The sequence below is a fragment of the Gasterosteus aculeatus genome, chromosome 7 (assembly GCF_964276395.1).
Source record: "Gasterosteus aculeatus chromosome 7, fGasAcu3.hap1.1, whole genome shotgun sequence".
Classification (NCBI taxonomy): domain Eukaryota; kingdom Metazoa; phylum Chordata; class Actinopteri; order Perciformes; family Gasterosteidae; genus Gasterosteus; species Gasterosteus aculeatus.
This window is the reverse complement of record NC_135694.1, coordinates 3,812,959-3,824,016: the sequence shown is the minus strand read 5'-3', so window position 1 is coordinate 3,824,016 and position 11,058 is coordinate 3,812,959. Positions and strand designations below refer to the sequence as shown.

Sequence of the window (11,058 nt, the reverse complement as noted above, 5' to 3'; positions counted from 1 at the left end):
AAAAAAAGTCCAAACATATTTGTTTAATTACAAAAGATCTATTTGTGCATTCTGAACAGGAATACAAGACAGACATCAAATGTAGTGTTAAACTTAAGCTGTATTACTGTTGGAAAGTCAAAGATTCAGTTTGATACCCTCTCAGCAAATACAGATGGACTCATACGAGTTCATATTGTAGAAAACTTCCTTGTACAAAAGAAAAAAAAAACAGCTACATATTTGAACTGCAGCGTAGCATATTTTTCAGAAAAAGAGATGTTCATTTGTAAATTACCCAGAAATATTGCCCCACGGCAAAGTGTGTGCATATATCAAATTCAAGCAAATCAAAGCCATGCAAACTGGAAAGAACATGAAAAATTGACAGGAATAAATATACTGCTAAAGGTAACTTGCCAATCACGTTCTCATCATTCATAAGAGTGTGGAGCATGTATTTAAAAAGAACAAAAAACAATACCTTAAACATCCACACGGTGCCACTACAGCAAGGAGATGCGAAAGCAGGCAGAACTCCGATTGAAAGAATGATTTAAACAGTGAGAAAATGATTATGCAACGCTCTGATGATACTGACTTTGATCTGGAAGTATGAAAGATAAAACAAGATGACCAACCATAAGAGCGAGCGCGCAAAGCATTAGAACTTTGGATATGCCCTTTGTAGTGTTGAGGGTTGTGTAGTGTTCAACATCAAACCAACATATCAAATCTGATAAGTGGTATAAAAAGGAACAATGTTAAGACATCAGACTGTAGTAGTATTTTCTGGAGGAAAGGAAACTGGTTAACTATGCTGTGCTTCACGTCACCATTTCAACCAGGGCTCGGTAATACGTATAATAAATTCCAAACCATGTTCCCCTGCAATGACTTGTATTATTCATGATTATATATGCATCCACTCGCAGCATTAGTTTCTACCCAACGCAATAAACGCAGGAGTGAGTAAGCACTGCTGACAGGGGTCGAGCAGTTTGTGGGAAACAACAAAAGTCAAAAGTATGCATGCGAATCGTAACAAGACGTGTGGAGACAGGTGAGCTTGGAACGGGTTTATCATTCGCTGCCAGGTTCCCACGTGAGTGTGGGAAAAGAACAGGACGATTTCGACAGAACTATCGAAACCGACCGCGATTCTATCTCTGTGTGACAGGATGGCACGTTCTTATTTACACTGAAAAGGTTTTGAGCGGTTTCTGAGCCGTTCTAGTGTACACGGGTAGACAAATACTTGCACAGATTTATGAATGTAAGTCAGGCGAACTTCCTACTCGACAACTTACTCCATATCTTATATCTTCTCTATTATAAGCCCCAAACACTCAATGCGCTGCTTCGACAGCTGGAAAATGATAACCACAAAAGGGCCATTCAGGTTAACAGTAAAAAAGTAGGCCAGAACCAGGATGTTAGGCCTCCTTCTGGGCTATTTGTGGAACAGAGGGGGATGGCTGAATAAATAGAGGGAGGAAAGAAAGAAAATATGGCAAACATAATAAAGCAAAGCTCCAATGATCAACCGTTCGCACGGACACTCAAAGCCACGGCTTCATATATTCAATAAGTTAACACTCGGGGGGGGGGAAGGCATCAAAGCACGGAGGTCAGTGTATAAACAAAAGGCAAGCCAACACACACACACACACACGCGCACACACACGGAGAGGAGGAAAGGAACCAACGCTCAACAACCCATCTCAGTAACAGCTGCAGCGAAACACAAACTCCAAGGTTCGCGTCGATCCCGTTCAACAAATAAGGCATTTTAAACATTTTAAAAAGAGGAGAAAACATGTAGGCGCGTAGTGTAAACAACGTTTTTAAGCGGAGGGGTGTGAAACATCATGAAGATATTTCGGCCAGGCGCTGCAGCAGCGTGGAGAAGCCGGCGGCCTGCTGGGAGAGCTCGGCCACGCGGTCCACCATCTCCTGGGTGGCGGGTACAGACGGGTAGTTTTGTGCGGCGCCCTTTGTTGCCACGACCACAGACTTCAAGGCCTGACAGAGTCGTCCTCCTGAGGTTGTGATCTAGGTTTAAAAAAAAAAAAGAAAAAATACACAAAAATGATTTATTCCACAACTTTGGTATATTTAAATTGTTTTAAAACTGACTTTTTACTCTACATTAAGACTCGAGCAGGCATAGTTATAAGTCAAAAAGACCCATTCTCGCCATGTCAAACGTCTATCTCTCCCCCTCTCTCCATACCTTGGCCCGGAGGTCGGCGGAGGTGAGGAGGCGGGAGAGCGTGTCCCCGATAAACACCAGCTTGTGCGCCGTCACGATGAGGCTCTTCCCCCGGGCGACGAAGATGCGCGGCGGCTGGTTGCCCTGCACGCTGCTGAAGAGCACGTCTATGGCGTCCGCCAGGCAGGAGAGGTGAGCGAGACTCTGGGACGAGTAAAAGGACAGCAGCTCCGAGTCCTCCAGGGAGAGGGACAGCGGGAGAGGAGGGGACGGGGTCAACTGTGCGAGGGAGGAGGAGGTTAGAGTTTGTGCAGCACAACTTTCCCCGACAGTCACATATGTGAAAAATATAATGCATTATAATAGAAAAGTGAGAAACACTTTTTCTTTTCAGCCTTAGAAATGCACAGATGTTTTTCACACTGGGCTTTTCTGTCACTTATTGTCCTGCAGCCTCCGTCTATGTGAGGCAAGATTGTTACGATTCACAAATGGCCACTTGTTGGTCGCCTGTGGCGTAACCAAGGAACCCAGAAAGGAGCAGAAAGACATGCAGACTGAGCGATGAGAAAAACGTGACCTCAGTCTCAAGAAACATGAGCCAGAACCGACCCAAGAGAGAACAGAAGACAAGACGTGACTGTTTCTCTGCTTATGTGTGCCGTCTCAAGACTGGAAGCTTTGATGTTGGATTATCAGGAGAACAAAGACTGGCATCATTAGAAGATTCTCTTAAGAATGATGGATGGCTGCACAGATTCATGAGGCAGGGGTTAACGTGATGTTCAGGCAGGTGGTGTTGGGTAAACATTGTGTGTGTGTGTGTGTGTGTGTGTGCAGACTAAAGATGGGTTTTGACCAAGGAGCTGCAGCGAGCTGGATTAATCAGTCAGTTTGTTCATTAGTAAACACGGCGAACAACAGAGCGAATCAATGACTCATTTGTGTCGACTCGCTGTGTGTTTCTGTTCAACAAAAACTTTTGTATTGCAGAAGTGAAGGATTGTGTGTTTGCGGCGGTAAACAGGAAGAAGAGACGTACCATTGGATCTGCATTGATCGTCTGCATGTGTCCGTTCTCACTAAGAATATCAGGAAGTGGCTCAGGTTTACCCTGATGTGGGAGAAAGAACAGTCAGACACGTATCCAGACAGCGTGGCTGCCATAGATCCTCATGTGCACTCAAGACACGTATGAACAGTTAGCAACAAATGAGTGCAAAATAAATAAAAAATAATCATGTGATTATAAATGATATTAAAAACACTACTTGGCTGCCTGAAAAAGTATTGAAATGAAAATAAATTTATTTCATCATGAAAGCAGACCTGCAGCTTGACGTATCCTACGCTGTCTCCAGTGGGCGCGGGGGGCGGGATGGGCGTCAAGCCGATGCCCGCGTACTCGTTGCTGGGGTCGTCCTCGCCGTCGCCGGGGCCTATGGTCACCGTCACCGTCGACAGAGCGGGCGGCAGGGGGAAGGCGGGCTGAGGTGTCGGCGGCAGGGGCCGCTCCTGGATCCAGCTGCCTTTGCGGGAGCCCATCCCGCCGGCCGAGGGCTTCCCGTCGGGCAGCGGGAGCGCGGGCAGCGGCCGGCGGGACAGCGAGTCCTGTGAAGGCAACCGCGGTCGGCCCTGAGCCTGCAGGAGGAGGGCGCTCTCCTCCAGGGAGCGCTGGACCAGCGTCAACAGCCCCTCGGAGGGCGGCGCGGCGCCCACGGCGGACAGCGCCGGCAGGAGGTCCGAGAGGCGGGCCCACGCCTGCTGCAGAGGCGGCGGGGGGTCGTCGGCGTGGCACGCCTTCCAGGTGGACAGGATCTCCGCCAGCGAGGTGGCCAGCTCCCGTGACGACAGAGCGGAGGCCGAGCCGGAGGCGGCGCTCAGCACCGCGTGGACGAGGCCGGACAGCGTGGCCCTCCACTGCACGTCGCCCGAGCCGTTGCTGGAGACGGAGAGGCGGCGGGTGGAGGTGGAGGACGACGACAGGGAGCGGGGGAGGACGTCGGCGGACAGCGCGGGCATGTCGTAGATGCCGCGGTCGGGCTCACAAGAGTCCCGGTTGTGACCTCCGCCGGCGACTCGCTTCTCAGACCCCGGGACCCGATAGAGCTGTCCGGCGTCCTCGCCGGAGAGGCTGGCGGTGGACTCGCCCGGGCCCAGAGGCACCCCCGGGAGCGTAGGAACACTGTACACGTCTTCTTCGACCTCTTCCGGCTGGGCGTCTGACGCGGATGGATTGAGAGTGATGGTGGGGACGTCGTAGACCTGGTGGAGGAGAAGACAGAGGGAATGTTTCTGGAATTTCGCGTGTTGTTCTCTTTATGGCCGTGAGGATAACGGGTCATTTCTATGGAGACAGACTTTAAGACTTTAGACTTCCTTTAAACCCGGCTGGTGCTTGGATGATCTGGTAAAAAAGCAAAAACGCATTGCACAAAGTCCAAACGTTGGCAAGAGATCCGTTAAGACTGCAAGAAGAGCGAAGTCTAAAAGCAGGGAGTCAACGTGCGGTAATTGCAGGCAACGGGGGAAAAAAAAGAATCCAACAGCTGGCAGACGTATTTCAGTAACGTTAAAGGGGGAGACCGCTGGGGGCAGGGTGCTGGTGGACGGGCTTTGGTGTGGCCTCGACAGATGGGTGTGACTGGGAGAAAATAGCACCAGCATTTGGACTGGTTAGACTGGCTCTCCCAGTAGAGAGGGAGAGACAGGTGTGGCCCCGCCATGGAGGAGGGGGGGCAGGGACACAGACCGATGGCGGAATGCGGGGAGAAAGGGTGTCAGGGAGTCATCTGTTGTTGCTTCACTTGTGCAGACATGAATTCAAAACACCAGGTTCCCGTCATTTCTCAGTCTACTCTAATATTCATAAAGATTGTCATTTAAATGTCGGAATACGAAAGAAAACCTTAATTATAGGCATAACAGAAAAAGACCTCTGGAATACGTCATTGATTCAAATGCCTGCAGACTGCAAAACCCAAATTATACGTCAACAGACATTTCAATCTCCCAAATGTGATAAAAGTCATACATGTCAGGAGGGTCTTTACCTCCGTCTCAGAATCAACTTGTGGTGGGACACAGCGAGGGGTGTCGTAGATGCCGTCATCGTCGTCGCCACGGGACGACCCGACAGGCCGCTGCCACCTGCCACTGGGAGGAGTATCATACACCTACCAACACAACGCAAACCGATTGCCGGTGTTGGTCGATCGTAAGTTGTACATTTTTCAAACAGGCCGATCAAAGCTCGGACAACGTGCCAACTGGCTCCACGCGCAGCAATAAATTACATTTTTGGATCAATATATAAAAAACAAATGACCCTACAACAACAACACGTGAGGTCGGTGAAGCAGAAATCACAAACCTGGTCATCCACATCATCCGAGTAATCCGGCTTATCTCCCCTTTTGTTCAGCATGTTGTTGCTTTTCTCCAGGAGACCATTCGTCCGGTCATCCTTGCTCTCAGGACCCCCCCTCGGTTTGTCCTCCTCTTGCTGAGGGCTCGCAGAAGTGACCTGAGCGTTGGGTTTGGGGTAACCGTTTGAATCAGCCAAAGACTGTGCAGCCTCTTTCTTGGTGACTCCCCTCACCGGAGGTGCGGGTGGAGGAGGTTTGCGGGCAAAATTCGGCGAGCCGGGGACCCTGACCTTCCCCGCTCGGCCCAGCAAAGGAGACCCCCGGTGAGCGGCCATGCTGGGTTTGCCCCTGGCCACGGCGGGGCTTGGTGGAACTCCCTTGAGCAGAGCTCTGGGAGATCCTTGCACGTGGGATAATGGAGATGGGTGCTGGTGGGCCAAAACGGTGGCTGAAGTCCTGTGGAGGCTTGCTCCCACTGGGGTGGGTGTCTGATACATGGCAGGCGTGTCCTGGCTCACTTTCAGCTGCGGGTTACCAGGGATTCCACTGGGACCGGTAGGGCACACCCCTCCAGTAGGGGACTGGTAAACATCGTCGCCTGCGAGAGGCGTACCTTTGGGCACCAGATAACAGTCGTCCGAGGTTGCTGACGTTAGTGTTTCTCTAGGGACTAAATATGTCGTGTCCTCGGGTTCATCGGCAGCCCTCGGAACTCCGGTGGGGGCGAGGTACACAGACTCTGAAGCGGCCGGTCTGGCATGCGGAGCTCCTGAAGGCACGGGACTTCCCGGAGTCTGATAAAGCGTCCCCGACACCTCTGCACCTCGACCTCTCAGAGAGGGCGAGCGCGGACGCCCCCCCACCCCCAAGTCCCAGTCGGGTCTCGGCCGGAGGCCCGAGCTCGAGTGGGAGCGCGGGCGCCCGCCCTCGACTCTGCGGAGCTCCCCGGGCCTCAGCGCAGCTCCTCGTGGCTCGCCGATGCCCGGCGGCGAGCGGTACACGCCGTCCACGTCCTCGGCACTGCCGCCACAGGCGGTCCGGGCCATCGGCGGGACAGGCGACAGGTACACAGAGTCCTCGGTGGAGCCGTGCCGCGGGTCGGAGCCCGGGGCCGGGGCCGTCTGGAGGAGTTTGAGGCGGTTCGCCGGGGCGATGCCCTGTCTGCCATGCAGGGAGCAGAGCCACCAGCCCGGCCCGCCGCCCTGCTCCTGCTCCAGAACCATCAGTATGTCCCCCTTACGGAAAGCCAGCTCCTCCGGGCTCTCTGCTGCGTTGTCGAACAGCGCCTTCGCCAATACCGTCTGAGAGGGAGGACGAGAACAAAAGAAGAGGTCGTAAAAAAACAGGGCCTGCCATTCAAATCATCCAAAACCCAGCAAACGGCCATTAAAAGTAATCGACAGCGTAAATTCACACAAGCTAGAGTCTCACATCTGTTCACCACAAACAAACAAGGACATTGACGTGGCGCTGCCAAGTCAGTAGTATCAAAAGGCTGATTGTTTGGGGCTATTGAACGGAGAGTCAATGGGAGTGAATCGGGAACATCTCGTTAAAAACTTTCAGAGGCAGAGACAGGAAGAGGCTGAGCGAACAAAAATAATAATAATATGGTAAAAGCTGGGCATCATGACAAAGTCAAAATTCACAGCTGTGTAAATAATTATGAGGCTGAGCGAAAGAGGGGCACAGTCGGGGAGGATCAATGTTCGCAGGGACACAAGGGCTTAATGGTAATGAGCGAGATGAGGAGGCGGGGGAGGGGATAAGAGGCACATCTGTCCCTCGCTGTTTAGGATTTAATTGCCCATCCTAAAGCCAGAGAGTCAGGCCCCCTTTCATTTTCTAAACCAACCCCCTGGGGGACAACTGGGCTCCATCGAGCCATGTGGGGCCCCCTTACAATAGTAATGGAGGCAATGAGGTGTCCTGGTGCACTATTATAGATACGGTGAGATAAGTCACAATAATACAACATTCAAATCATAAACTATTTAGCGTCAAAAACTGTTTCATATCACTATGAAACCATCAAAGGCGTAAATTCAAATGAGATAGTGCATGCATACTCACGGAGACCGACATCGTTGCTTAGTGAACAGTAAAGACTCAGAGAAGATCACTCCAGGGTCCCGGTCGGCCGGGGTCGTCCATCGAGGTCGGCGCTGGTTCTCACGGACGAGCAGGTCGCCAGAGGGTCTCGGTGCTGAAGCACGGCAGAGTCGGGGGGAGGACACATCTCACAGTCCGGGCTTCACGCGGACCCCCATTCCTCCACGACACGTTCATGCAAAACACAGTTCAGTAAGTGAGCACATGTGAAACGAAGAAACGGTAGGCGGAAAGCGGTAACACCTGTCCCCCCTCTTCTCCACGCCCAATGGCGTAAACGTCACGTTAACTGCGAGCTAACGTTAGCTTAGCAGCAACATTAAAAAAAATAGCGTGCACGATCAAAAAAAAATATTTTTTTTATTATACATAGCTATTGAGGTAGGAACGAGGATTCGTTTAAGTATAGGAAAATGTTAGCTTGAATGAGGCCAGCTGTTCTGTCGCGGCCTAGCTGCTAGCTATGTAGTTAGCTTTACGCTAGGTAGCTAGCTATACGTTAAAAGATGGTTATCTTCATCGCCTTTCGCTGCTAACGCGAAAGTTCAGCTCCAAAGCAACAATGGCACCGCCGGGTGAAACGCGTCGCGCTCCTCTGCTCTCCGGTAAACGGGAGTGACCAAAGCCACCACCGTAAAAAATAATTCGGGTTACCTTTTTTTTTTTTGAATATTATCGCCCGTAAACCTCGCATCGGCGTACAGTCCGGGTCCGTTCTAATCACTTCTTCTCAGGCGTGAAAATCTGAGGCCGTCGGCGTTCAATCATCTTCGGCGATGACAACAACGTTATCTCCGCCTCCTCGCGCCTCGCGCAGTTATCAGATCTGTAAGCGTAACGCTGGCCTGCGCTTAAGCGTTTAGACCGATCCAGCGCTTGTGAGCTCGCGTCACTCTGCCGCTGGGAACACGCCGCGTTTATGATTGGTTCGTTGCTGCGAGATGCGTTAGCGGCGTCCGGATTTTTGTGTTAATCGGAAAACGATGCTGTGAAAAAAAGGCTAAATGTGTGTTCCGTGTATATTAGAGGACAGTACCGCAACATGCATTTCCTGAACGAATGACATCATTGTTTTTGACTGACTTGGTTTCAGTCGATTTCGTTTTGCTTCTGACTGAAAGCTTTTATTTTGACAGCGTGAATCTTACCCGGAAAACACAATGACACATGAGTCGACTAAAGGTCCAGAAGTAGACTTTGTCTTTTAACAAATTTCTCCTCTGTTCGATCTCACCTTCAATACTGCATACACTGAAAGGTGAGATAATGCGAACAATCACATTTGTGTAATTGCATTAACGCTGGTTGGTTATGCAACAAAGTGTCCGTCGTAAAACTTTTACTAAATCTTCGTTCGCCTTAAACCCGTACTATTACGTTGCTGCAGCATCCTGATGTATTTACAGCTGTATTCATTGTTGAAGTGTAATTGTTTATTTGTTTACTTCCATCTCAAAGCACCGCAAGCTTGTGACCCACCACCGTCAGGTGACCTCTACCCTAGAAACACCGTTTTAATATAAATAACATCCGTGGACGTTCTGTGCTCACAGGGGATGTTGAGGAGTGTATTCAGGTGCCTTGGAACCAATCCTGTTGTTGGCCGAAGAAGTATGTCTCAAAGTAGCCTCGCCGGAAAGGTAGCCATAGTCACCGCCTCCACGGATGGGTATGAACAGCTTTATGAATTCCTCTTTTGTCCGTACTCTCCAAAAAATACACAAAAAAACAATGGTGCGGATTTTACTAGGCTGGTATTGAGCGCACGCTTACCTGCTTCCTAAAAACAGAACTGTAAACTGCAACACTCCAGGTCAGAAAAGGCCCGGGCAAAGTGACGCATCAGGATCACAAAATAAGCTGGTAGCATCACTATGGGGAAATAGGCTTCATGTCTTTATTATTCAAAGGATTGATCCTTGCAATGATCTGAAACGAGCGTCTCACATAATGATGTCATGTTAACCGTGACACATCATTATTTAAGCACCCTCCCCCCCCCCTCCTCCTCTTCAGAATTGGTCTGGCTGCAGCTCAGGCTCTGGGAAAGAGAGGAGCCCACGTGGTGGTGAGCAGCCGGCGGCAGGCCAACGTGGACAAGGCCGTGGCGCTGCTGCAGAGCCACAGCATCCAGGTGACTGGCACCACCTGTAACGTGGGCAAGGCGGAAGACCGAGAAAAACTGCTCCAAACGGTGGGTCCACGTGGCTGAGCGGCCATCGTTGTGAGGGGATTCATGTGACTTATGACGTTAATAGTGTCACCGGGTGTTTGGGCCAGACCCTGGATCAGTGCGGCGGCGTTGACATTCTGGTATCCAACGCGGCGGTCAACCCTTTCTTCGGAAACATCATGGAGTCCACACAGGACGTGTGGGACAAGGTACGTCCCAACGGGGATCACTTTAGAAAAGCCAGAAGATCACGAAGAATTGTTTGAACGGCTGAGAGAAGCTTTCCGTCTTCCTGCGTTTGTTTCTGTTGACGTTGGATCATTCCTCCGTAGATCCTGTCTGTCAACGTGACGTCGGCCTTCCTCATGACCAAGTTGGTGGTGCCTCACATGGTGAAGAGGGGGTGAGCGACTGACCCAAAACACAATCCAAACTACACACGCTGTGCATTTAACCACAAATGCCCCGTGTCGCTCTATTGTAGAGGTGGCAACGTGGTGTTTGTGTCGTCTGTGGCTGGATACCAACCCATGCAGGTGAGTCAGAGCGCTTGCATTCGGATAGACGCGAGGTGGAGACCCGCGTTAAGGACGCCGCGTCTCCGTCTCTGCAGGCTTTGGGTCCTTACAGCGTGAGTAAGACCGCTCTGCTGGGGCTGACCCGCGCTCTGGCCCCCGAGCTGGCCCAAGATAACATCCGAGTGAACTGCGTGGCCCCGGGGGTCATCAAGACCCGCTTCAGCTCCGCGGTGAGGAGCAGAAAAAACACTCAGATCCCACATTTACAAGCCGGGTGGGGGGGTTATTTGTTAAAAGTTAACATCTCTGTGACACATTGTGTCCTTGCAGTTATGGGGAAACGAAGACATCGTGGACGAGTTTAAAAAGCAGCTCAGCATCAAAAGGTACGACTCGTCACGAGCGGCGCACGAAATACAGACGCACAAATGCCACATCTCACACTTTGCCCGACAGAATCGGAGAGCCAGAGGAGGTGGGGGGAGTGATCGCCTTCTTGTGCTCCGAGGAGGCTTCCTACATCACCGGAGAGACCGTCACCGTGACCGGAGGGATCGGCTGCCGACTCTGATTCTCCAGGGGGGGCGCAACTGAACTATTTGACTGAATGCACCCTAATAGGAAACAACAAATTCATTTAAAAAGTCCATGTGATGAGGTGTAATTAAATGAATGTGAAGGTTTTCAAATCAA

The 11,058-nt window shown here is 51.0% G+C and overlaps 2 protein-coding genes across 3 annotated transcripts; one reads left to right on the top strand and one right to left on the bottom strand.

Moving 5' to 3' along the window:
- Window positions 1–18: 18 nt before the first annotated feature.
- Window positions 19–8,505, bottom strand: efs (embryonal Fyn-associated substrate). Its single transcript, XM_078105622.1, has 8 exons — window positions 8,329–8,505; window positions 7,636–7,834; window positions 5,568–6,863; window positions 5,248–5,370; window positions 3,524–4,459; window positions 3,237–3,308; window positions 2,216–2,473; window positions 19–2,034 (listed from the first exon to the last, which is right to left on the bottom strand). The coding sequence occupies exons 2-8, from the start codon at window positions 7,645–7,647 to the stop codon at window positions 1,849–1,851; spliced, it is 2,883 nt and encodes a 960-aa protein (XP_077961748.1). The 5' UTR covers window positions 7,648–7,834; window positions 8,329–8,505; the 3' UTR covers window positions 19–1,848.
- dhrs4 (dehydrogenase/reductase (SDR family) member 4) lies at window positions 7,741–11,058 on the top strand. 2 transcript variants are annotated; one of them, XM_040179590.2, is made up of 9 exons: window positions 7,741–7,866; window positions 9,228–9,343; window positions 9,691–9,868; window positions 9,955–10,056; window positions 10,180–10,250; window positions 10,332–10,383; window positions 10,461–10,595; window positions 10,696–10,751; window positions 10,822–11,058. In XM_040179590.2, the coding sequence occupies exons 2-9, from the start codon at window positions 9,231–9,233 to the stop codon at window positions 10,934–10,936; spliced, it is 822 nt and encodes a 273-aa protein (XP_040035524.2). In that variant the 5' UTR covers window positions 7,741–7,866; window positions 9,228–9,230; the 3' UTR covers window positions 10,937–11,058.